The sequence below is a fragment of the Amblyomma mixtum genome, chromosome 2, assembly GCF_055824585.1.
Source record: "Amblyomma mixtum isolate Tamu chromosome 2, ASM5582458v1, whole genome shotgun sequence".
In the NCBI taxonomy this organism is placed as follows: Eukaryota; Metazoa; Arthropoda; class Arachnida; order Ixodida; family Ixodidae; genus Amblyomma; species Amblyomma mixtum.
Window position 1 is genome coordinate 115739977 of NC_143013.1, and position 27513 is coordinate 115767489.

At 44.8% G+C, this 27513-nt stretch overlaps 1 protein-coding gene across 3 annotated transcripts in view; it reads left to right on the forward strand.

Moving 5' to 3' along the window:
• LOC149360661 (prestin-like) overlaps positions 1-27513 on the forward strand; it is a 282903-nt gene that overhangs the window by 32367 nt on the left and 223023 nt on the right. Inside the window, exon 1 of one of the 3 annotated variants that reach the window (XM_089572443.1) lies at positions 1490-1713. The exons of the other annotated variants lie outside the window; for them this stretch is intronic. Coding sequence (XP_089428569.1) covers positions 1641-1713 — 73 coding nt within the window. The 5' untranslated portion in view covers positions 1490-1640. Of the gene's footprint in view, positions 1-1489; positions 1714-27513 lie in introns of those variants that run through there. 3 annotated transcript variants of the gene reach the window in all.

A 27513-nucleotide genomic window follows, 5' to 3' on the forward strand; every position in this document is an offset into this window, starting at 1 on the left:
GGGCAATATTGTTTGTAAACCTGAGAACCCAACAAATATCCAGCTCCCATCAACCTGTAGTGTAATGTTTTTTTTTTGTTTTTTTTTTTACGTAGGAGGTTTCAAAAAGCAGTTTGGTGGTAGAACTCCATCTTGTTCGATAGGGCTGGGGAGCTATTCTTCTCTTCAGTCTAGACCACTGAAATTGTTTTTTACCGATTCTTTTCATAACGTTAACAAAACATGTGAGCTTACATCAAATGAAACTGGTTAATTAGGGCTTGTGGAATAAAATTTACATAATACAATTTTGTGTCTTGAGAATACAGAATAAAAGAACTTTCGAATTTATGCAAGAAAGGCGCACTGATCTTTTCAAAAAATGTAAAAACATTCGGCGTCCACTGCAGGCAATTCTTTGTGCAAGTGCAAAACTTTGTGGTGGACACATTTACACTACACAATGGAATATCGAATAGTGCACGAGTCAGGTCAGGTCACGGTGTTTCTTACACCGTGGGTCAGGTTGCATGACACAGGCAAGAGAACCGGAAACGCGCTTGTCGCATTTCTTTATTATTAAGGGCCATCACGTTAGAAAAGAACGTTCCTGTCAATTCTAGGCGGGCTTATGATAAAGAATCATCAAAAACAAAGGACAACCTGCTACATTCGACTGCTAAGTTTGGTTTGGTTCGTTTTATGAGGTTGAACGTCCCAAAGCGACTTAGGCTATGAGGGACGTCGTAGTGGAAGCCTCCGAATAATTTCGTCCACCCGAGGTGCTTTAACGGGCCTTGACATAGCACAGTACTTGGGCCTCTAGCATTTCGCTTCCATCAAAATGCGACCGCCGCGGCCGAGATCGAACCCGCGTCTTTCGCGTCTCGGCTGCTATGTATATTGCAGAGCGACATGCAATGCGTTGAGCATTTGTCTATTCAGGGAATTGACGAGACCATTGTCTAATATCATCCTGCCAGCACTGGTTAGTCACACAAAGCGGCTATTCAACGCTCGCTGATTATTCCGCACCAGCCAATGAGGCTTCCAGCGCGAAACGAGCGTGAGCTGTCCATCTATCAGTTATTGTCAACAGAGCGTTGAATAACAAGCGTGTCGTGTCGGTCCTAACCCAGCCTCGGGTCACCTTGGGTGCAGACTGCGCTGGGCTGCCCCTGACAATCCTGCGGTTTCGCGGGCACCTGTCTCGCCTCTCGGGCATACTCGTCAAAATGACGTCACTGCTGCCGGTCACTGCGGTAATCAGTCGCGCGTTCACGGCCACTACGGAGATAAGCTATCGCGATACACGCTTGTTGCGGGGAACGATAAGACAAATAGTACGAATAAAGAATATAAAAAGGCCATAAGCTAGGGAATGGAATGCGAACAAAGGGAGAAAATGATGATGCGAGCGAGAAAAAAAAGTGGGGAGAGGAGGTGTAGTCTGTGCTGCTCGTAAAAGAAAGTAAAGAGAGGACAACGAAACGGTCGGCTTTGTGGAGCCTCCCTGCAGTTCGCGGAACGGGTCGCGTGTGTATGTGTGTGTGCGTTGCGCATCCCGCTTCCGAAAGGGTTGCTGCGCTCGTAGTATCTGGGCCGCAGAATTGGCGCGGGCCGACGTTTTCTTCTTCCGCCGTGGGAATCCCAGCACTCTGATGCGCTGCAACGCGTACGCGCCTAACCAGGAGGCCATGGCGGACACGGGAAAAGGAGTTTTCACCATCTACGGTAAGAGGTCTTCAGCGCCTATTTCGTTTTTATTTCCTCGGAGTTGTTAAAGACCTATTAAACTTGCTTAGTCATGAAAACCTCTAAAAACTTCCTCACGACGTTTCAAGTTTACTTCTCCGATTCACTGGTCTCTAGCATATAGTACGTGGACAAGAGGTCAAGGATAGTGGACATGAAAAGCTGGTCATCGAAGCTTATTCCGGGGGTAACTCCTTCCTGTCGCTGGAATGCCCTTTACTCGAAGGGGGGAGATAGCGAATACGCGCTCTTGTGCTTACGTTGGTAATTATTACTGATTAGCACCACGTCAAATGATGTGCTTTAACACCAAAGTTCTTGATCCCACATCGCGGGATGACCAAGTTCCGTATCGCGGTTGGGATATGGTTTTTCGGGCATAAGCATCATTTGATGAGTTAGCTACGTGGGAAAACGCCGAAAGGGCGCATTTTTTTATTCGTATGACTTTTTGTTTGCGTTTCAGTTTATGCGTATGGTACTTGTTATCTGGTTGTGCGAAGCTGTGCGCTCTCCTTAAGCGTTTTATTTTGACTGTGGCAAGTACAGTAATGATCACCGGTACATATTCAACAGTTACCGTTGTGCAACCTGCCTAGCCAGTAGAGAGTGCCAATTTAATGAGGAAAAGTTATTAATTTACATAAGAGGTTAACTGGCGACCGAATACCCCTGCATCATACGTGAGTCTGTTATCCTCCGCGTCAATATCGACAGCATGTCTACTGCACGGTAGTGCATTGATTCAGCCTCCTGCATCAATGGCAGCAAATTGCGGGTGATCGCTTTTTTCTGAAACGGATAAGCACTGTCGTCTTACCATCTCTGCCGCAAGCAACCAGTCTGGGTGGTTTCCATTTCACTCGTGTAGTGTAGCATTTGTATAACCTTTCAATATCTAAATCTCGGTAAGGTAAGGTGAAACCTCTTCCTCACTTTTCAAGATCTTTTCATCTTTAGAGAAGCTGTAAAGGCTCCCTCCACTAAAGGAATGAGAAGAAAACTATCCAGCCTAATTATCTGTGGCAAAGTCAAATCAAGGCTCTTTTTTGTATTATTCGCTCGTTTCTATTGTGTTTTTTATACCATAATAATAGCATAAATTGGCTACAGATTTTGACCATAATTTTTCATTGGCTACACTGCTCCAGGGAAGGATAGAAAAGATGAAAAGTGCGTAATTTCCAGACTACAGTCAGCGCGCGATGTACGGCCCAAAGAATCTACCTGCTACGATACGTGAATTGCGTAATGCCCAAAAGGGCACAGTGCGGTGAACGACCTCCTTTCCGAAGGCATCGCGAGTGCTTTGCTACCCAAATATGATTCGTTACCATCTTTCCTGCGTGGCAAAACTTCCCTCCTTCCTTTATTGTTCTTCACTCCAGCACAGGCTGTTTGCGAACGCTGTTTGGGCCCATAGCCAAAGGCTAGTGGCGGGTCCAAACGGAAGAAAGTGTACAGATGTCCAAACAGCAGAATAGCATGATGTAGGAGCTGTAGCCATATCTTATTTGCAACGCATAAAAGAATAACAGCAATCGAAAACATCGCAAGAAAAGAAGTAAGACTAAAGGCAAACAAAAAAATTAATTAGACCCAGCGCTGTCAAGTATCATTTCAAGCCGCGTTACGGGCAGCCAAAAGTTTATAGTTATCAAGCCTCTATATAAAAGCTGCAAACTGAGAATCAATAAGTGTGCAGCGCAAAAAAAATGCGTATATAATGTGAAACAAGACTCTCCTACGGCTGCACGTTGTGACGCACACCCCGGCAAACCGTTCCGGAGTTACGTTCAAAAATTTCCTCGCTATGTTTGTTTTGACACGAATAACGTTCAGATGGTATCTTGTTTATGCGGCCGACGCTAACCACGTTGTTTTGACACAGGCACGAACCAGCTTATTGATCCGTACTCTTTTTTTTTATTTTACTGGTCATAGCAACTTATATTGCCATTGTGCTTTGTGTGTATTGTTTATCGCAACCTATTGTGCTCCGCCGCGCAAGCTTCCATGAATCTGGACCCGATGAAAATGGCGATGTACAGCGTCTGCGGCCCCACAAAAGAGGCGACACCAGCCGACTATCACAAGCAGTGACTAAAAACTTAAATGCCTCTATACCCATGCCATGAATGCATGATGCATTCATGGCGGACAAGAATTGATTGATTTCTGTGTCGCAATGGCAGCTTTAGTCGAAGAAGGCCATGGCACAAGGTGTTTTTTTTTTTTTTGGCTACACAATGTGGGGTCAAAGACCCGTTTTTCCAGCACCTCACCTTAAAGAAGCCGGACACCAGGTCAAGGAAAAGCTTGTACCCATTGTAGCACCGGTGGGTAGCCGGGGACTCCCGCATGCGAGCAGATGCTCAAACCAGCAGTCCCCAACTGCTTTTTCTTTCTTTATTCTGTAGGAGCCACTGCGTTTCCCTGCCAAGAGTTACTCGCCGGTTCAAATAATTAATCACTGCTTTTGAAGCGCAAGATATCCTCGAGAGATTTTGCGGCGAATTCTCTAGATGTTCAGGATATTTTATGAATGGCAAAACAAATCACTTCTAACCGATGTTGTATTCGCAGTGTTGCGTCCTAAATCCGATGGGTTGTTGTCTTTAATTTTCATTTGGTTTCTAGGAGTTTCCTGATGTTCGTTTCTTTTCTTAGTTACCATTTAATAATGTGTTCGAACCCAACCCTTCAAATAGCTGAGGTAAGGCAATCGCCAGCAGTGAGCAGGCTGAAATGAACAAACCTAAATATACTAACTGCCGGTTACAAAGACAATGCCTCGATAGCAATGCCCGAGCGTCAGTGATACATTATCCGCAAGCCGGGGACATCAGCTCTTCAAAACCTGAGAGGTTTGATTTCATTGTCTTGCCAACTTAAGGGCCAGAGTCCCGCGCACGCTTAAAACAATGGCAGTGGTAAACGCATGTAACTTTCCGTTAAGCAAGACGGGCGAAACACTGTCGCGTATTTTGCTCCCTTTCCTGCGTTTAACCCAACCGCAAGGCATCAACGGGGCTGCAGTTAAAGCGATTGCTATGTGCAAGTGTACTCAACTGTGGGTATAAGGAAAAAGTGTGATTGCTGCGTTCTTATATATGGCAGGTTTTGTACACGGCGCTGTCGCACGTAGTGAAGATTTCAGAGAAGAAGAGGGGCACAATGTTGGGCTAGCCGCCGCAGCTCAGAAGCGCTCACGAGGAACAAGCCGCTGACGAAAGGGAACCGGAAGGCCCACAAGCAACGTAACCAGATGAGGAAATCATGATGGTTAAGGACGTCGAATGAAATATTTTAAGGCGAAAGCTTTTAATGGCTCATACTGTCGTCTGTTAGCAGAGGGTGTCACACCTTTGGCAGCGTGTTAACCCGTGTTAACTCGGGAACTAAAAAAAAGATAGGAGAAAACGAATGGTTGCTTCAGATGGAGAGGAAAAATGAACCTAGAAGCAAGTTTGATGACTGTAGATGATATACTTCATTAATTATAGGCAAAAAAGTCGAAACTGCGTCAATATAGCGTGGACGTCGATATAGCCACGGGAACAGTGTGACGTCACATCCACCGGAAGTCCTCATGGCATAGTGAAAATTGTCTCAGAATGGTCGGAAAAACGTCGGATTTGGTCCAATTAGATAGAAAAATGTGTAATTAAGCGTAATTAACACTTCAGATCCCCGAAAGATGTATAATTTGGATATCGATATAGCCACGGGAACGGTGTGACGTCACGTCCACCGCAAGACGTCACGGCATAGTCTCCTCGGCTTTCGCCTTTCAACACTTTAGTTGCCAAAGTGTCCTCGCAATTTTTGAAACAATACTCGAGGTGGGGAAGCGGCACAACTATGTGACCGCCGCCTCCTTACTCTTCAGGAGGGTGAAAAGTCTGGGAGGTTTCTAGCAGGCGTACGTCTCTACGGTCTTCTTTCTTTCTTGTTTGATCTTTCCCGTCAAGTTTGACTCTTTTCAAAGTGAGATGAGTCTCTATCATCTGTAGATATATAGCTAGAGTGAAGCTTTCGTAAAGGGTCTCTGATGGAAAATTAAAGGTGGCCGGTATCGGTAGAATGCTGTGTACTAATCATAAAGAGATTGCTCTCATCGAGAGCGCAGCTTTTGTAGGCCTTAAACGACCAAAACAATGGTGCGGTTTTCACGTAGTTAAACCTAGTAGACATGCGAAAGCATGTGTTCATTCTTCGCCTCTTCTTTGTGGCCAATTTTTCGGTATATGACGCAACCCCGATTCTCGCTCTTCATCTTGACATCCTCTCTCAGACGCTCTGCGGCAGCTGGGGCGGCGCTCCTCCGAACATACCCGAGTTGCTCTGAGGCTTCACACAGAAATATTGTTTGGGACCGCGTTCAGCAGTCCCTTCGGACTAAATATAATAGCAGGGATCACCGCCATCTGCCTTTTGAGCAAGCAACCTCCGGCGACTCCGAGACAATTTTCTTTTTTTAGCGGATCACTGAGGTCTGGCTACACTGCCATCCACCCGCAGGCAGCGATCTCAATCTCTTGACATTATGGTCCGGAGTTCTACCAGGGTGGCGAGGACGTTTAAATCCTACTTTGCCAGCAATCAAATTGTTTTTTGATGCTGCGCAAACACCAAGATAGCCAGAAAGGCCGTTAGAATGGGTTTTAACTCAAAGCAAACTGGGTGAAGTGTATTCAGTGTTGCTTAGAAGAAGGGTTTTAAGCGTCTCTCTTTAAGCAGCGCTTGAAGTCCCCTTTTTTTCTTTTATTTTTTAAACAGCAGTGGTGTTCTTAAGCTTTAACTTATGTCAGCAATACACCTTTTGTGACCGGCTGGAAGCAGTACGTTATGCAAGTCTTCTGAAAAAGCATGTCACTGTGCATTTCGGAAAATAATGGGCTATAACCTCATATTTGAGTTTTATTTTTTTTAATAGGGCTTCGTCCAGATAGTGCAGCACCTCAGAGCATTGTCCTTAAGTACGAACGGTGATGATAAGGATGACAATGTACTCGGGGCGTGTGGCATTCTGTTATCGCAGTCAATGAGTGCCTCTCCTGTGCGATGTTGTCTTCTACAAAGAATCGCAGTTTAACGGCTGATAAATTCGTTTCTCCTATCTTCTCTCTTTTTGTGGCAGTCTGTGTGGATGCTTCTATTTATTTATTTATTTATTTATTTATTTATTTATTTATTTATTTATTTATTTATTTATTCAAATACCTCACGGGCTCCGACTGGAGTATTATGTGAGGGGGGTTACATAACTGGGGTGGGAAAAAGAAGCAGGTAGAACATGGTTATTTTAACATCGTTATTCAAGTAACAAACAACCAACCAGAAAATAGAACTAAATTGAAAAACTAAGTTGAAAAACACACTACAGAACACACTTCAGGAAAAAGCACACTTCAGAACAAAATGCTACTTATTTTTTCTTTGAAAATAACATAATCTGTGATGTGAACAATGTTGTCAGGAAGACCATTCCAATAAATGACTGCACGGGGCAGGGCTGATGAGTTGAATGCAGTGGTCCTTCCCGAAAGGCGTTTAAAGCTGAGATGATTATGCAATCGGTGTGATGTGCGGGCCGGTTTTGAAAGGGGTAGTGTGAAGGAATGATGGCTATAAACAATTTTATGGAAGAGGCAGATAAGAGCTATTGTTTTGCGAGATTCTAAGGATGGAAGGGATAACGAAGCCTTAATGTTAGTTATACTGGAATGTCGGCAATAGTTGCGAGAAATGAAGCGAGCGGCACGATTTTGTACACGCTCTAGGGAATTAATTAAGTACTGTTGGTGGGGTGACCAAATGGAAGATGCGTATTCAAGTTGAGGGCGGACGAATGTATGATATGCCAGCTGGCGTGTGGAAGAAGGCGCACCTCTGAGGTTACGTTTTAAATAGCCTAATGTACGGCTAGCTTTGGCAGTAATTTTTTCTATGTGGGTTTTACATGAGAGATTAGATAAAAAGTGGACGCCAAGGTACTTGTATGATGACGCAAGAGTGACTGGACTGTTGTTAAGCGAGTAAGTGAAAAGATAATTAGACCGTTTACGGCTAAATGTCATTAACTGGCATTTATCAGTGTTAAGGGACATTTGCCATGATGCGCACCAGTTATTAATGCGATGTAGATCTTCTTGAAGGGCGATGTGGTCATTAAAGGAGCGGATTTTGCGATAAATACGCAATCGTCTGCAAACATTCTGAGTGTTGAGGTAATGCCTAATGGGAGGTCATTGATGTAAATCAGAAAAAGTATCGGGCCTATTACACTACCTTGCGGTACGCCTGATGTTACATCAATTAAAGTGGATGAATGGTTATCAATAGAAGTGATTTTTTTACGGAATGATAAAAAGTGTCTTATCCAAGACATTGTTAATGAATCGAGACGCAAGGATGAGAGTTTCGCTATTAAACGACAGTGTGGAACGCGGTCAAAGGCTTTAGCATAGTCTAAGAATATACAGTCGATTTGGAGATTTTCTTCCATACCGTGAAGCAGCTCATTAGTAAATTCGAGTAGTTGTGTTTCACACGATAACCCTTTTCTGAACCCATGTTGTTTTGAAAAGAAGAAACCGTTGCCTTTTAAATGTAATGCCGTGTTAGATGCAATGATGTGTTCGAGAAGTTTGCAAGATATACATGTCAGAGATATTGGGCGATAGTTAGCAACGTCAGTTCGGTCACCGGATTTGAAAATTGGAATAACTTTTCCAATTTTCCACTCGTATGGTATCTGTTGAAAGTGATTGCCGAAATATATGAGTGAGTATGACGCTGGAATAAGCCACGGTATGTTTCAAAATTTTCGAATTAATCCCGTCAATACCACATGAAGTACTTAATTTCAGATTGTTAATCAATGTCGCAACGCCATCAACAGTAACGTCTATTGGGCTCATGTATTCATAGTCATATTCCGGTGCCAATGGAATATTGGAATAGTCTTCCCTCGTGAACATATTGGCGAAAAAGTTATTGAAAGTCTGAGGGCGTTCGTCTTGAGCAATGGGGTCTCCAGCCTCATCAATCAACGTAAAATCTGAAGAAGTTTCGGAAGGTGATAATGTTTTCCAAAATTTTTTTGGATTGTGCTTAAGGAGGGATTGCAGATCGTGAGCCATGAACTTATGCCTAGCTTTCCGTATGGCCGCGCAGTGTTCTTTATCAGCGTTATGTTTTTCCCATGACGCGGGTGTTTTGAGCCGCTTAGCTGTTTTAAAAAGTCGTTTTTTTGTTCATCAACGTACGAAGGTTTCTGTGGTACCACGGCTTAGATGAGTTAGCACGGAAAGATATGAAGGGAATATAGGTGTTCATTAGCTGCGTAAGTTTATCTTTGAACTGACGCCAGTTTTCGTTAACAGATTGATTAGGAAAGGATTGCAGAAAGGAATCACAGAAGATTTTTAATCCGAGGTTAATGGCATCGTAGTTTGCTCTGTTATAGTCGAAGATATACTTCTGAGGTGGTCTGCGTTGGTGTGACGGCATATTTAGATTGAAATGGAGCAGTTTGTGATCACTGAAACCATCCGTGAGGGAGATCGGGCTTATATTGTGTGGAGCCGATGTGACAACAAGGTCTAATATGTTACGGTCGCGCGTAGGTTGAGAAACTAGTTGAGTTAAAGAAAAGTCTAATGTTAGTTCAACGAAATTAAGCGAGTCCTGTGCCGATGCAGTTAAGGTATTCCAGTTGATATTCGGGTAATTAAAATCACCGAATAAATAAATGTCGGCCTTTGGGAAGTTGCTTCTTATATCTGAGAGGTTGGCATGCAGATTCGTTACGAAAGAATCTGAACTATCTCATGGTCGGTAACATATACCAAGAAGAGACTTAAGAGATGAGGACGTGATGTAAACCCATAAAATTTTTAGAGGGGACGAAATGTTAACACGAAAGGAAGGAATGTGTTTTTTTATGGCGATCATCACGCCACCACCTCTTTTATTAGGTCTGTCATTCCGGTAAATAACAAAATCGCGAGAGTCAGGTAAGATTTCGTCGTCAGTTATATCCGAGTGCAGCCACGTTTCTGTTAAAGTAGATATGTCACAGTTACTATCTTCAAGATATGAGTAAAGTTCGGTGCGCTTTGGAAGGATGCTGCGTATGTTAGTGAAAGATATTGAAAGCGAAGGGTGGGCAGTGCCGCCGTATGAAGGCTGTGGCTGATAGTCAGAATTTTGTACAACCGCTCTTCGTCTTTGCTGTCGGGTACATTGTTTGACAGTGTCACAAGCAGCGTCGTACATATATACAGTGTCGTTCATGCGCAGTTGATCGACCCTAAGCTTAAACGATCCGCCCTCCGACTTTGCGAAATCTATCAGTTTTTTCCTGGCCAGGCGTGTGGGAAAAGAAAAATCTTCGCGAACGACATACTGTGTGTCTTTAAACTTGTAACCTTTATCTATGATCTGCTGTTTGTCGTTGTAGTGCGCAAACTTGACGATGATCGGCCTACATTTCTCTGGTTGGAATCGACCAAGCCGATGAGCCCTTTCAATTTGTGTTGGCTCAAGTGTGCAGCCAAGGTGTTCCGCACAGAGCTCCAACACATTTGTTTCTGAGCTAGACCATGTTTCGGACTCGTTGTCAGGTATACCGAAGAAAAGTAGGTTAGAGCGGCGAAGTCTGTTTTCTGTGTCGTCACATCGTGAGGTTATTATATTTAATTGCTCGGTTATATTTGAGGGACCTATTGTAGGCAGTTCTGTGGATGGCGTAGAAATGTTAGATTTCATTTCTACCATTTCGACCTCGATTGTGTGAATTCTGGCAGATAGTTGTTTTAGTTCAACGTCCACTGATGCCTGCCATTGTTTTAGGGCGCGTAGGTCATTCCTGAGTGCGTTACTCAATGGTCATGCGCATTCCATGAAGGACGCATTAACTGTGCCGTGAAAGTATTGTTTGAGGCGTTCCCGGTTTGGTGTGGTTTGAAACTTCAACTAACAAGGATGCGGAGTACGCCTATTTGTCATGAAGATCAGTTTTAAGTTGCAAATCAGAGTGTTGTCGCAGGCAATTCGTAGTGTACGGCGAGTGAGATTAACAAACTCTTCTGTTTACCACAGCACTGTTTCCAGCCGTGAAAATATGTACTCAAGCCATGAAAATATGTACGCAAAGACATTCCGAGTAAGTACCGCACATACACGGCGAGAAACACAAAAGCCTTTGCCTTGAGAGCAATTCCACCTTAGCTAAATATCGCCACAATTCGATGCATGAACTCAACACAACGAGCGACAAATTGTGAACCCTCCGCTTTTACTCCGGACGCCAAGCGCCCGTGTTAAGCCTTGAGGCTTCGCCATAAAAACTTCCATAACCTACCCCGCAGAGCGACGGTACCCACTGTCGGATTCACCCCACAGAAATGACCAACGCGATTACGTTCAGGTCGTGTTGTTTACAAGCGCTATCTGCAAACCTGTCTTGCTCCTAGGGCAGCGTGGCAAATGCATTGGTCAAATGTCACCGGATATGTCTCCCTGAGACTGTCGCGATAAGCTTTCATGACCTTCAAACTTTTTAATTTAGTGATGCAGCTGCATGCCCGATTTCGTAAACAAGTTCCTCGCTGTGACCTTTACCATCGCGTAGGCACACTTGCGCAAGCATGGCCCCGCAGGCGCCCGTTCAGCACCTGCGAGCGTTTACCAGCTGTCAGGATATGGGTCAGGCGCAAGAATTTCGCCATACATTACTCCAGCGTGGCAGTATGCGTAGAGGCTTACAGGAGAGCCGTCACGCTTTTACATGTATGTTTTCTTCCTGAGTGTCACAACGATGGATGAAGGACCCTGTGTTCGCGTTGCGTTCTGTACACGTAACAGGTAGTCAAGTTTGCCAGCAGGCATGCTGCGATGAAAAACCAAGCACTTGTTTTAATAGGCATCGCAACGGACATGGACTGCGCACGGTCTACGATTTCATGATATTCCCTCATCCCGCTCGCTTTCCCAGAGAGGACTAACATGCTGACCAAAGTTGCCTTTTAGAGCTTTCAGATTTCTCTCTCGGTTCCTCTGTTTCTGTGCCTCAGAGCCCAGCCTTATCCAGGTAGCACCTGAGCGTTACAACAATGATGTCTTTTTTTTTGTTTGGTCAATCGCTAGGATATTGTTCTTAATGTCGCCTTCTTTTTGGCGTTTCCTAAACGTTAAAGTTATTGTTCTTAATGCCCCCTTCTTTTTGTCGTTTCCTAAATGTTGAAGTTCAGCTAGGGAGTAACATTTTCCTCGCGTAAAACAAACATCAAAACAATATACATGCCATTTTGCCAGAAGGGTAAAGCAACCTTGCAAGACTAGACCAGCGAATTTCGATGCGCCAGAACTTCGCTCAACATAGGAAAACGAGGGACACGTGAAAAACACTACACCGCTATTAATACATCCAACTCCCACACAGACGTTCTAAAGTATAGTATAGTAGTCGAACCCGCATATATCGAATATGGAGGTAATAGCGAAATTGATTCGATATATTGATAATTAGATGCACAAGAAATGGCAACAGATGAGTTTATCTGTACCCGATAAGCAGGCATACATTGCAACAAAGCTAGTGAACTGCTCCTTGCAGAGGCGTGCCGCCGGTCGGCATGCCGGCAGCGCACCGCTCGCTAGACGTTGCTAAGCCCACCTTCTTTGCATCGAAGTTGCAGCGGAGGATGCTTTGGGACTAGCCACTGCATTTCACAAGATGTCTAACCCTATTAGCAGTAACCTATACATAGAATATGGTCACTAAAATTGAGGTACAGATTGTTTCCGCAATGCCCTCGGCGGACGAAGCGAGCGAAGCATGCCAGTGGAAGTCTGCCGCTACTTTTAATAATTAGCTTGCCTTCACCGCATGGCAGCGATGTGGCGTCGAACATGAGTCTGAGAAGTGTTAACTGCTGGACTAGTTGCTACTGTAGTTGGGACATACTCATTGAGTAACAGCGCAACGGCTATTGGCCAAGCCCCGCCGCGGTGGCTCAGTGGTTACGGCGCTCGGCTGCTGGCCCGAAAGACACGGGTTCAATCCCGGCCGCAGCGGCCGAATTTCGATCGAGGCGAAATTCCAGAGGCCCGTGTACTGTGCGATGTCAGTGCACGTTAAAGAACCCCAGGTGGTCGAAATTTCCAGTCCTTCACTACGGCGTCCCTCATAGCTTGAGTTGCTTTTGGACGTTAATTCCCAATAAACCAAACCAAACCAAACCATCCTGGCCAAAGAAAACACACAGAAGGAAGGGCGTAAAGGACTAATACAGCGCTGCGTTCGTCCTTTCCACTCTTCCGTCTGTGTGTCTCCTACGGCCTCGAGCCGCTGCACTGTTATTCTATGAATATGAGTGCAAGAAACATAAGGCAGACCCACGTTCACCTTGTCACGTGGTTTCACAGTGCAAGCGCTGCAAGCGGGTGCGCAAGATGCGGGAAAGGTAGTTATGAGAAGCGCCACTTCCAGGGGTGCAGCACGCCGCTCGATATGTCGAATGTTCCGCTTAATCGAATTCGATAAACACGAACAATAGTGCTATACATTTGCATGGGACTTTTAACGGGATGTTATGATAGTTCGATATAAGCAATAATGCGATATATCGCTTTCGATGTAGCCGAGTGGGACTTTATGGCCAACTTTAAAGGATTAAAAAAAATGGCAGTGGTGGACGGGTAATGTGCAAAGTTTGGAAATTAAATTTTGTTGCTGAGCATGTCATTTTTGGCAGGCATCGTCTGAGGCATTTAACTGCAGCGTTCTGCTCAATGGAACTGATGATTACTGGGCAAAGAAAAGGTCTGAGACACAATGCTTAAAAAGATCGAGAATGTTGTCCTGCGGTCACCCTGTGAGCATTACAATAACATTAGAGTTATTAATGTAAAGCAAAAAGTCATGTGATTAATGGAATATATATATCCCAACTGGCCAACAAACTAAGTAGCTCATGTGCCTTAATAACTGCTAGGTGCTACTTTAAAGCCTCGGCACATGGCCCTGACCTCCTTATACACACACGATCTATATCAAGACCTGGCGCCGTTCACAGCTAACGACGAAACTCGTATTATGTCACGTAAACGTGCGTTCACGTTTTTATCGTTTTTTTATTCAAATTTGTGCAGAAATGCCGAGTTGTACTAGAAATGACTGATGATGACCTATGCTGTCCACCCACGAGCAGAAGGCGCGATAGCAGAGTCGGGCAGCCAAGGCTTATACAGTCTTTCGAGTGGGGTTATTGCAAAATAAAACAGGGCATTGTTGCTGTCCACCTCGCCCTCACCTTCCATCCCCTGCGCCACAATTTTCAACGTTGCGTCAGTTATCAATCCTCCACCTTTCCACCTTTCTTGTGATTGTCTCGTGTTTTGCGCTAACTTGTGTACGTAGAACTATGCACCGACTAGCCCAGCAACAAGTGTTACTTATCAATCAGAGATTAACTTTCCCACACAGCCCGATCACTAAAATGGGAACTTGTTAATGCACAAGGGAGGTCAGCAGCACTGGTCTCGGTAGCATGCTTTGCACCAAAGGCTTGACCTCAGCGCCTCTCTGTGCTAAACTTTAAGGGAGTGGCTATTCTCCCGGCAGCCGTGAGAATTCCGCTCCCACAATTCTCACGGCACTCGCCTCTGATTGGCTGTACACGGTCACATGATAACTGCCGGTAGAAAAAGATTTTGTTATTCTCCCGGCAGCCGTGAAAATTTCGGCAACGCAATTTTTACGGCTGTGCGTGATCAAATGATAATTTAAGATTTTGTTCCTCTCTCCCGGCAGCCGTGAACCCTGAACATCTTTTCCTACCTTTTTTATTATTTTAATAAAACTACTACCACCGGTTGAGCGTTCCTAGACTTCTGCGGGCAGGCGCCTCTAATTATCATTCATGGTTTCAGCGTTTCAGTAGTTTATGTGGTTGGAGGAGCAATTGCAGCGTTGGTGCAGAAGTCGAACCCGTCAGCGGAACGCTGCGGGCTTTTCGCCTCTCGGTCCAGCCATACATGTTGCCTCACGTACTTTTCTTCTTGGTACGTAAGTGCTAATAAATAGTATTATTATTATTAGCACTTTTAGGCGTTGCGCGAATTTTTCATCTAACCAAGAACCTGAAGAACGCGTTTCAGCGGCCTTGGGCGCATCGCGCTGCAAATTATCGTCACACGCGGTAGTGCTTCCCATTTACTATTTATAGGTCGACTGTTTAGTACTCGGTTCACAGAAAAAAACAATGACCTTGAGTAACTACGCGATATCCTGACAGAGGTACCGACACTCCAGTGAAAGAAACATCCCCGATGGCACAGAATTTTATTCCAAGTAAATTACGTCGCTGTGTGCCTTGTTTAGGCAGCCTGAGTGGAAAAAAAGTCTTTTGACGACCAAGAGAAGCGAGTCAGCCACTCAAAGTATTGACATTACAAGGGAGCATTACATTGATGAGGGCAGTTTTTTCAATTTATTCACACAATTTCCAATTGCAAACATAAGGACAATTACTGATTTGTCGCTGTACTGCTACAGACTGTACATTTCCATAACTTGGTCTTTCGTTGGCTGTTTAGTCCAACACAGGGCAGGTGACTCCAAGCCAGGCACAAGTCACAGCTTATTGAGTCTTCATCTTCTAAATTTGTGTTGCACTCACTACACTTCCACTCTTGCTCTTTTTTTATTTTTACAACCATCTCCACAGCTTGCCATCCATCTTCGGTAAAGTAACGCCGCACAAAGTTGATGTCCACACAGTCGTCGCGAATACCACGATGGACATATTCAGGCCTTTGCTCGACTGAGTCTTCATCGAGAAGCTTCCCTTTCATAGCATCAGCTGCATTTCCTGCCCCTGTTAGCCACGTCAACACTTTCAGTTTTTTTCTCCCTCACAGTAAGCTGTCCATAAGGCCTGTCAGTCCTTTTTCGTTTTTTTGGCAAGCCAATGACGGTCAAAACTTGCCCTTTTGGCCGACCACACTTTCTCATTGGAGCTGGCACTTTAATCATATCCAGTTTGTCTGCATCTTGGACGGTTTTACCTTGGCAGCCAGAAGACGCAGCAGTGTCAGCTGTGCCGTGTAGGACCTCTTCACGTGACAAATGTGTGTCCCTCGTTTCTGCTTCAGCACCTGTACACAATGAATTGGAATTTCCAACAATTCCCTGCTGACCTTGACAGGCAACCGCAGTAGTGTCAGAGCTGCCTAGTGATCCATTTTCATGCGAGAGATGCGCGCTGCTCATATCTGGCCTGGTGTTAGTGAACAGTGCAATCGGCGTCTCAACATTTTCCTGTTGCAATTGTTCAGGCTGAATAATTTCTTCACAATTATCGAAGAGCTCCTGCTGATTGCACTGTTCCGGCTGTACTACCTCATTTATGGTAACTTCATTCCCAGCATTCCAACATTCCAGAATGGTTTCTAGAACTTTCAGCCTCCTTGTGAATGTTGCTGTTGAGCCCTCTGATGCACGGTCTGCCAGCTTAGATGCAATGACTGCTGCCTTTCTAAATTTCTGGTGCGCAGAAAGAATTTTTTTATTTTTGCGAGTGCTCACCTGCACTGGCTGTCCACCATAATCATCAGTGGCTGTCATGCCACAACCTTCCACGTACTGATCTAAACACCACCATTGAGCACATAGGTTTCTGTCAAATTTTAAAAGACCTGCAGACTCTCGGGGGGCAAAAATATGGCGACAAGACAGCAACATAGCTTTCCTGAAAGGGCATGTGCAGTGCTCCACCGTAGCACAGAATTTACTTGCCTCAGCCAGTGTATCAGTACTCTTCTTTACGGCGATAGATGCAGAAAGTTCCGCTTGAACGCGATCATAGGCGTACGGTGTTAACAACCTTGAATACAGTTCACTGGCCTCGTCTTCATTTGGCACAACTCTTCTCTTTTGTAGCATAACAGCTGCTTTATGCGTTTTTTTCATTTCGTTGAGCATAGATGATTGAAAAGAACTTTTCAACAAACATCTTAAGAGAGCTGAAACGTTCAACAAGTTGCTTCAGCTTTGCATTCATGCTTTCAGCTCGGTTATTTGTTGAATTGAAGAAGTTCCCGGACTCCCATTTCATACCCATTACCCATTCTGCATGAATGGAGTGCCAGTTGGTGTCAAAGTACTCCACTACTGGAGGTGCTGTTGATGTCCGCAGCATGGCATAAAGCTCCTCATAAGCCTCTTCATTTTTTGCATACACCATGCGTTGTAGGATATCCAGAGCTGTTTCCTGCTCTCCTCTCTTAATGCCTAATTTCTGCACGCTCACGTCCCTGCGAAAGGCCTGCAATGTGTGAAATGCACATATGTGCAGTGCAGATGATGGGAAAAGCTCTTTCACAATGGTTCTTTCTTTTACATCTTTGTCAGCCATTGTGACTCGCACTGCTTGCCATCATGGGTTGAGGCTTTTAAAGGCTTCAAAGAACCATCGAAGGGTTTCACCGTCTTCTGTTGTGAACAGCCCAACAGCTACAATTTCAGTTTCCCCATTGCCATTTTCAATAATTACCAAAAAACAAGCCAGTCTGGTCTCGAGTAGTTTGTATGTTGCATCTACAAAGAGCACCTCTGGAAAGTCTTGAAATGACTTATTCATTTGATTATCTTGAAAAAACACTCCCTGCAGTTCATCATCCTCATCTGTAAGGAGGCGTACAGTTGATTCGTATTTTTCCGTTAAAATACGCACAACTTCTGGCAAGTCGTTTCTTGTATTAGCCGCCCTTCCTTTAGCTGCTATATTCGATAAGTCTTTCAGGAGCACAGCATTTCCACTTTCATTCTGAATTTCTTCCCTTACCAACACTTTATTAGCCTGGAGCCACAAAAGATTACGCGCCTTCTCCTGCAAGTCGGGCGCAAGTCGCCTTTGTTGGGGCAGGTGCCTGAACAGTTCTTCAGTGATGGCGTGATTGTGTTGGAGGTTCAGTGAGCGCACTTCAAGGTGAGCGCCTTCCTTGTTGGCAGCAATATAAATGCTGAATGTGCAGTCTTGCTTGAATGTTCTAGAATAATGAGAAAAACAAAATAAGTGACGATACTGTAAATTTAAGAAACAGGCCAAAACATAATTAAGCTGAAAGGCGAAACAAAAGACCAAATAACATCCTGAATTGCATACCACAAACATTTAACGATATTGTGTGTAATCACAGAGAGCTGACACACAAGAATACTTATTTGTAAACGCTAGGGGCCATGAACGGTACAGATTCGCCACCGCGGTGGCTCAGCGGTTATGGTGCTCGGCTGCTGACCCAAAGACGCGGGTTCGATCCCGGCCGCGGCGGCTAGAATTTCTTTGGAGGAGAAATTCTAGAGGCCCGTGTACTGTGCGATGTCAGTGCACGTTAAAGAACCCCAGGTGGTCGAAATTTCCGGAGCCCTCCGCGTCTCTCATAGCCTTAGTCGCTTTGGGACGTTAAACCCCACAAACCAAACCAAACCGAACGGTACAGATTACATTCAGCTATGGGAACTGAGGCTTTCTGTAACAAAGGAGGGAGGGGTAGAAACAGAGATACTGCCTTCAAATAGAGGCCAGCTATGCTACTTTCGATAACAACTCTAGGTCTGCCGCCGCGGTGGCTCAGCGGTTACGGTGCTCGGCTGCTGACGCGAAAGACGCGGGTTCGATCCCGGCCGCGGCGGCTAGAATTTCTTTGGAGGAGAAATTCTAGAGGCCCGTGTACTGTGCGATGTCAGTGCACGTTAAAGAACCCCAGGTGGTCGAAATTTCCGGAGCCCTCCACTACGGCGTTTCTCATAGCCTTAGCCGCTTTGGGACGTTAAACCCCATAAACCAAACCAAACCAAACCAACTCTAGGTCTGTTTGAATGGGGCTGAACTTGCTGCACCAGTTCAAGCAGTTCAGTATTTTTGCATTCTTTTTGCCAGTGCAGCGGCGGAGTGCCAAGTTACATTTGAACATCTTGAACTGACCGTGTAACCATGCGACATCACCGCGGAACTGATCCAGCCGGTGCAACCAAATCGAACAGACTTTCTTATGGCATGCGGTGTCGAGAATGACAGTTACGCCATCAAGAACGATACCAATTGGTCTCTTCGATTTGTCATCCCAGTCTGTCAGTGTAGACAAGAATCCGCACGGACAGTGAAAGCACTCAAGAAGACAAGGACGACAGAATAAAAGAGACATACAAAGCGTTTACTTGCAACTGATTTTGTTGCACGCAATTGATTTCAGTTTGCGATTTAAAATAATTTTCAAAAGCAAATGTCCGATAACGCGAGAGATCCTGGAGGCTTTTGAGATAGCACGAGCGGGGGCGTTGGTTGCGTAAACGCTCCATCAATTTTGTTGTCCGAAAAAGAGATATCTTACATCGGGCATGTGGGTTGCCCGATAAAATGTGCCAGTCATCACTCGTTGGTAATGGTCTTTTAAGCATGCGCAGGTGATTGCAAAGAGTGTAAAACTGTTTTTCGCGTAAATCAGTTGCAAGTAATCGCTTTGTATGTCTCTCTTTCACTGTCAGCATGGAAAACTAACTCGCCCACTCACTTCCATTGTTCAAGAATTGGCTACAGTCTCAAGACGTCGGGACAGTTCAGAACTTAGCTACCAAATCGAAGACACCAGATGACGACAACAATCTTGTTTAAAGCAGTTCTCAAGGTCTATGCCAAGTGATAACGTGCATCAAAGCAGGGTACTTACGATGACTTCCGCGTCCCTTTGGTGCTGCTCACAAATTTTATGCCGCTGTGGATGCAGCAGTAGCGCACTTGATAATACTTCAGTGCTTCCGGTATCTTCTTGGCGATGAAACCAACGCGCTTTTTTGCCGCTTCGATTGTCCGCGTGTCCCTTTTCCACAGCTGCACGCAGTTCGCGGCACTGAACTTATTTATCTTGTCTTCAAGTTCCGAGAACGAAGAAAAACGGTCGCCGACTGCAAAAACCACTTCGCTGTCGTCACTGTGCGTTTGCGGCTGCCCGCAATTGGGCACGTTCGCCATGTTCACTGATAAACCGCGCACGATAGAAATAAACGCTGCAGGTCACAACACATGCGAAGCAAGACGGAACAACACGTGCGAAGCAAGACGGGGCAACAGTGATGCCAACTCAGGTCAACGTTTTCTCCCTAGATTGAACCCCCAAAAATCCCTAGATTGAAGAAAAATCCCTAGCCTATAATTGTTTAATTGTTAATGCGACCATTTGAGCTTCAACAATCTCGCAGCGCCGTTCACTGTTTCGTGTATTGGTTATACATTTCGTCAGACATGAATAAAAGCGTGTTAGTCACAATTGCACTTTTTTTGTAGATTTACCTTACATAGAGGGCCCACAGATGGCACCAGCTTTTACAGAGCCGTGTGCTCACTGGAGAGAAAGATAGTGAGCAACGACGCTCACGAGCAGACGACTCCCGTTTCACCGCACCCGCCTTTGAGCTGCTCCTTCAGCCGGCTTAACTTTACGCGCAAAGAACCTATGCAACCCTTTGAAAAATAAATGCAGTTGATACCAAGTTGAAAGAGCTGGCATTTTCTGCTAAGCCTCGTCAACACATGAAAGTATTTTATTCAGACACCACTAAGGGTTGTTTTAAGGATTGTTTTAAGAGGCACACAGAAAGATGAAAATGATTGAATTAATGAAAGAGCTCTTCTCGCCTCATAGAGAATATTCAGAAGCGGTGAAATGGCGCATCTCACCGCACAGTTATTTATTAATCATAGTCCCAATCAAAGATCGTCAAATAGTTTTGGAGCTACTAAGGATTGACGTCCCGAGAAACTGACATAACCAAAAATCCTATTATAGTTACACAGCAATGATACAGACGTAAGATTGGTAACTACAAAATCAGAAAGTGATTCCTTACAACTTTGAATGTGTTTTTTGGTTGAACAGCATGTTTAAATCAAGTGGTCTAGCATACGTGGAGAATGCGAATTGTGGCACTTTTTGGTAAAGGTAAGCGGTGAGCGTAAACGTAGCGCGTTGATCCAGGCACTACAAGTCAAAATTCAACTTCGTATTTCGTAGAGGAGCAGTCACTCGAAGCGCCAGAGATGGCACGCACGTTAAAGTTTGAAATTCACATGGTTTCGTTTTTCCTCCCTGTGCAGCAGTCGATAAGGTCGCGTTGCAGAACTGCTTTCGCCCTCTCTCGGTTCGGCAGAATACTAAAAATAAAGGAGTAGTAATTAGCATTTTTCATAGTTTTTTCTGTTCGAAGCACAAAATAATCACACACCTGCCATTAAGCCGCTTAGAGTAGCAATTCTAGGGCCTCTCAAAATCCCTAGATTTCACAAAAAGACGCTAGATCCCTGAAGCAAACAAAAAACCTCTAGATCTAGGGATAAATCCCTAGGGTTGGCATCACTGCGGGGCAACTATCCGCGCATCGACGCACGTGGCATCGGGCAGTGGTCACGTGGCAATGCACAGCCAATGAGGTCGGGCAGTGGTCACGTGACAATGCACAGCCAATGAGAAGTGAGTGCCGTGAGAAATTCGCAAACACAATTCTCATGGCTGCCGGGAGAATAGCCACTCCCAAACTTTTAACGGAAGTTAGCAAGACAGTGCAGACGCCGATATGCCATTGTGTGCACTCCGGTTGTGTGAACGCCTGGAGTTAAGCGAAAGGCATTACCTATCTTATCTCCGGTGCCTGCACTGCCCTTTCAGGACTCTGAGGAGAAACAACAACGTTAACAGGTTGCCAGAAAGTGCGGACAATAGCCGAGTGCAGAGAGGACAAGCGTCACAGCGCGTAGCTTCGCATCTGCCGACGCTAGCGTAAGATGGCGCCACAAGTGTCGTCAGCTTACGGCAAACGTTGACTTAGCATGCCTCGGTGCTCCCGCTCTAGGATTACGCGAGCGTGTATTGCGACTCCATACGTCGACTCACAAGACTACTAGTTTCGGAGGTACAAGTTCTGCCTTATTTTTGGATGTTACAGCGAAGCAAACATTGCTTATTAGAGCAGTTCGATATGCCCCGTTGTGAAACTTTGTGTGCCACGAGCTGCACTTAAGCTTCTCTGTAGACGCCTGTAAGGCTTGCACTACAATTTTATTTGCGCAGCGTCCTGTGGATTAAAAATATGATACTCATTTCTCTAAATGATACGTAGTCTGCTACTGCTATGCGATGTCAGTGAACGCTAAAGAACACCAGGCAGTGGAAGTCAAACCGAAGCCCAACACTACGACGCCGGCCACCCCTCACGTGTAGCTTCAGCTCGCTGTACTAAAAATAGGACATATCGCGCATGATCTTTTTCAACTGATTGATGCGAATGAAATGCAGGTTGTACGGAAAAATGTTCTAAAGGAAGCGATCGTCCCTCAGCTACAGTGGTTTTTAAACACAATAAGTGCTTTCCGCTTAAATGTTTCGAAGTTCTTGTTCTGATGTGGAAGAATGTAAAAGCTTGTCTGTTTTGGGCTCACTTCATGGCTTCAGTTTCTATTGTATTAGACTCATTTCTTCAAATATAAGCAGCGCTAACTTTTAAGTTGAATACACAGAGGACATGACAGCACGGGCGCTGACAGCGCCCGTGCTGTCATGTCCTCTGTGTATTCGTCCTGAAAGTTAGCGCTGCTTAAATTTGAAGAAAAGAAAATGCATAACCAGCTAGCCCCGCAACGTGTTTTTCTAGCCTCATTTCACTTTATACGTCGCAAGAGAGCATCCTCTATAATTCTCTGACAGCATTCACCCGGCGCAGGTTTTCTTGCCATCATCGTCGCTTAATGATGTTCAAATATTTATTTACCCATATGCAGTAATTCTCCCTACGTTCTTCCTATCCGTTTTTCATTAGCTGCGAAGTGATATCTTGTATACGAGCGACTACAAGAAAAACTCTGGACATTTTTTTTTAAGTTCGAACATAGGAGCTAGATTAAATAGCAATGTCGTCCATAACAAAGGCATCTAGCTGGCCAAGTAAAATTTTAATTCGGTGTTCAAAGACAACCGCACTAGTGTCAACACTTCAAATAATACCTTTCCGTGTTTGCCGCCGCGGAATCCTTTCTCATGACTGGGTATTGCATCAATTTACACATTGGCGCAAGCACTCGGACACGTCAGTCAGTCATATGCAACACGCATAGGGGCCATATACCGCAGCACACAAAAAACAAATCAAAAGAAGGAAATGTCTGGGCACACAACTGCCTCGCATCAATCGCTGACGCATTTGCTTGCAGTTCCTTCTCATAAGGTTCAATTGTGCTGTAAGTATGCACCGAACGCGCGCTGCGCTGCTCGCAGTATCTATAGCCAGCGCACGAACAGATGCATAGCTGATATTTGTTCGGTAGACAATGCACAGGTTCCGCATTCACTTTCGGGAAAATGTCAGTGAAACAACTCTCATTGTGTTTGAGAGACGAATCGCTCTCGCTGGTCAATTCATCAGCACCAAGCCGCTTGCGTTGAGCCCGCAAGGATCGATTGGAAGCGAGATCTCGGCTGTGTCAAAACGGAGGGCTCTATCTACAGGTAGACGCAGGGTGGATGCACAGGAAACGACGCTTCCTTTTTCCTTTCGGCTTGTTTTTTGTGTATTTATTTTTTTTCGCCGGGCAAAGTAACCCGACGTGTCGCAATAGTATGAAACGCATTCGCAATAGATTCATGCCATCTGGAATAAACTTCTGGACTTCCTTTCTACAGTGGCAAAGCCTAGAGTAATTACGCCCATGCCTTGTGTAATCTTTCTTTTTTTGCACTACTCGAGGTGGTTCCTTCTGAGGGATTGGCGGGGCCAAGTTTGACACGATATACAGAGTTGCTTGCCCTGTCGTGACATTCCAAACGGTATCAAGACGGAAAGTTGAGGTCTAACCGCAGCAATGTGCAGTATGATCTCTTCGGTGATCGCAGTATGTACCGACCAGGCTCAGCAAGATCGCTTCTTAATTTTCCGGTGATCCGTTTGCCTTTCATCTCGTGCACGTTCAAGGACGCCTAGTCGTCGGAGTTAATCCACAGCCCTCTACTACGGCGTCCCGCATCGCTCATGTACGACTTCGGGGCATTGCACCCAACACCTCATCTCCCCGCACCACACCACACCATACAATACAATGCCGTACTCGCGATAGAAAGCTTCCGGTTATCTGTTTAGGATAACTACAATGTCAGGAAGGTATTATTATTATTCGTGATAATAAAGTCGAATGTGCCCCGGGATTTCTTCGTTATAACAGAGACTTCGCTATAGCGGTACGCTACCTTGGTTGCAGTTATTGTATGCAGCAAGCTTACAACAAAGCCGGCGCTTAGTGTGCCGCCGATGTTAGTTCCGGGAGCATTCAACACGCGTACCGTGCGCCCACCACGGGCCGAATATGGCATACCAACAGAATATGTTCACCTTGTTTGTACCTCCCACCTTTTCCTCTCATTAAAATTAATTTCAATCTCTCACTCACCCAACTTTCCTCTCGAGTCCCTGCTTTGGTTTGCTTCACCGCGCAGCTAGCGAGCACACAGGTCAAAACGCTTCATCGCGTGACAGGACTGTATTGTTGAGAATGCATGGGACAGATTGAAAGCCTAGATGATGGCCGCCTTCTGGCTAACGGAAATTGTTTGAAGCTTACGTTTAAGTGAATTTAAGGGTGCATTTATTATGAGAGCACGTTCATTTTTGGAGTAAATACGTTACTTCGCAAAAAACGAGACATCACATACATGTGCTTCTTTCAGAGCTTCCAAGAAAAATCGCTATTTCTTCGTTATGTCTATTATCTTGTTATTAACCGTTTCGTTAAAACGAGGTTCGACTGAACACACATGGCAGCTGAATGAGAAAGCATACGGCAACGATGGCAGCGTTGAACACACTGCACAAGAGGAGCATTGGTACCAAAGCAGTACATTTTAATAAAATAAATAACGCTCAGTGGCGATCCCTTTGGGGAACATATGCCAATCAGAAATTGCAAACGGGAAAAATGACAACATGATAGCACCTTAATGTTTGTCTTATCTTGTTAATAGGAAGCATACTGAGGCTCTTAGAGATATTTAGTTTTGGCTATTCCTGTGTCATCGTCGTAGATATTGCGCATCAGTTTCAAATTCAAGACCTTTCTTCGCGTTGGTTACATTTCTCATACAAGGTTGTCTCGGATTCCTGAGCTTCTGAACGTGAAGACGTAATTCTCAGGCGAACAGCTTTCATCATGCTTTTGAAATCCGTCACACATTCATATTCTACGAGCGCACTGACAATTTGTTTTCAGAAATTTTTCCAGCATTCCGTGTAGTAGCTAGCCTTTTACTAGGTTAAGTTACATTTTTCATTTACCAGACCAGGAAGAAACCCAATCCAGGTCAAGCAGCGCGCGTGTTCGCTATTGCATTGACAACTTGTGCCACTCGCAACATGAAGTGAAATCATTGGTTAGTGCAAGCACCAAATGGGTGCCTTGAGTGATTGGTTTGGTTTATTGGCAATTGACGTACCGAAGCAACTCAGGCTATGAAAGACGCCGTAGTGAAGGGCTCCGGAAATTTCGACCACCTGGGGTTCTTTAACGCGCACTGACATCGCACAGCACACGGGCCTCTAGAATTTCGCCTTCATCGAAATTCAGCCGCCGCGGACGGGATCCAACCCGCGTCTTTCGGGTCAGCAGCCGAGCGCCGTAACCACTGAGCCACCGCGACGGGCCGTGCATTGAGTGACGCTGGAACACCAGCACCTTCTACCGCTGGGAAACGACGCTGACAAGCGGCGTAGTCCAATCCGGGGCCACGTTGCTTTCCTGGTTCGCTCCTTTGCATTATTTGTACACGATACTGAACACGTCATTACAGGAAAAGAAAGAAGGAAATGAAACCGGAAGTAGAATCAGGAAGAAGGAAACAAGGCAGGGACATGCTCAGGGTGTTCGCTGTTGCATACACCGGCATAGAGAAACGACATATATAAATAGAAGCCTTTTGAAAACCAGTACGTTTAAAAGCGGCCAGGAAACTACACACAAGAGAAAACTACGATCAGATTATCGGACACGCGATGAGCTCACGAGATTTTGAGTTGAAATAGCCCTTTCCCGTAGCTGTGTTCGTGTTTTTGGCCCACTCTGTGGCAATATACTCAGTGGATCCACTGAAGTCAGAAGTCGACTCGAGTCGACTTCTGAAATAGCAACGAGCGTGCGGTGCGCAGTGTGACAGGGAGCACAGTTTCAGTGCTCAGTGCAACTGACCTTTACCTATGATAAACGAATGTAGGCTGCCTACACTCAGTCGTTTCCGGTGAAAAACTACGCTTAATCCTTTTGGAGAAACTCGTAGTTTCGATTGAAAACAAAAGCTTTTGCCCCTATGTAGTATATAGGTGCCTCAAGAAAGCAAACTCATTAGTTTTCGAGCAGAACGCACCACTCGATAAGTTTCAAACAGGCATCCAAAAGTTCTTATAAACTGTCGAAATATCTGGAAGCGGTTATATTAAAGTACCAAAATTTGTGAAATGAGCATTTTCTTTCTTTCTTTCTTTCTTTTTATTTGTTGCTTAGACATTTGCCTAAGAAGGGGCTGAGGCTAAAGGCACAATGTTGCCTGACGGGGCCTCAGCCCCCTACTACATGATAAACAAACATAAAAATTACAAAAGTCCGGCGGGCCGGTACAAAATAGTATTGTGGATATGGAGAAAAAAACAAAGAAAAGTAGGCACAAAAGTAAGCGTTATGCAGAGGAAAATACATGCGGAAGAACATACACATGAAAATACATACACACTCAGCAAAAAAAGACAAAAGCGCTTGACAAAAATTTGCATCATAAATGTACGATGAGTGTATAAATAAGAAACAAAGTCCAAGACATACATGAAACACTACATCAAGTAACAAAGTTCTACTTAAGGCTTATTCTAGCCTACTGAAAAACAAAGCATTATGGACATATAAGCACAAACAAGAGTGCATAGATGCGAACACAGAATCAGTAACTGTGAAAAAAAAATTGGACTACAACATGTCATGGAATCATGGGATCATTCTGTTTTTGGAAGATGCACATAGGCCTAGAAGTTCACAGCAAAAAAAAAAAGGAAATTGACATTAGTACTGGGGCCGAAAGAGTGGCGGTCGATATCCTACCACGCTCGCTGTTTTGAGTATTATTATTTGCTACGCTTAATGGTTGTCTGAAAAAACAGCCGTAATTGCGGTATGAAGGGGATTAAATTCTCCTGAATCAAAGAAAGCATTGCTAGACAGCGCGCACTCTGAGAAAATCTGCGATTTCGCAATATACACTGTTGTGTACAAAGTGTCTTAAAAGGTTAAACTGGCTAGGCCTCTGCCGCGGCTCATTAGGCCACGAACAAAAACACCACGATCGCTGTTTTTGCCTCGATGTATTAGTACGCGATATAGGAATCCGAAAGTGAAAAAAACAAGGAGCACCTAGTTTCAAAAAATTGCAGGGAAACTTTGGCAACTAAAGTGTTGAGAGGTGAAAGCCGAGGACACTACGCCCTGACGACTTCCGGTGGATGTAGCGTCACACCGTCCCCGTGGCTATATCGATACCCAAATTATACATCTTTCGGGGATCCTAAGTGTTAATTACGCTTAATTACACATTTTCTCATCTAATTTGACACAAATCCGCCGTTTTTCCGACCATTTTGTGAAAATTTTCACTATGCCGTGATGACTTCCGGTGGCTGTGACGTCACAC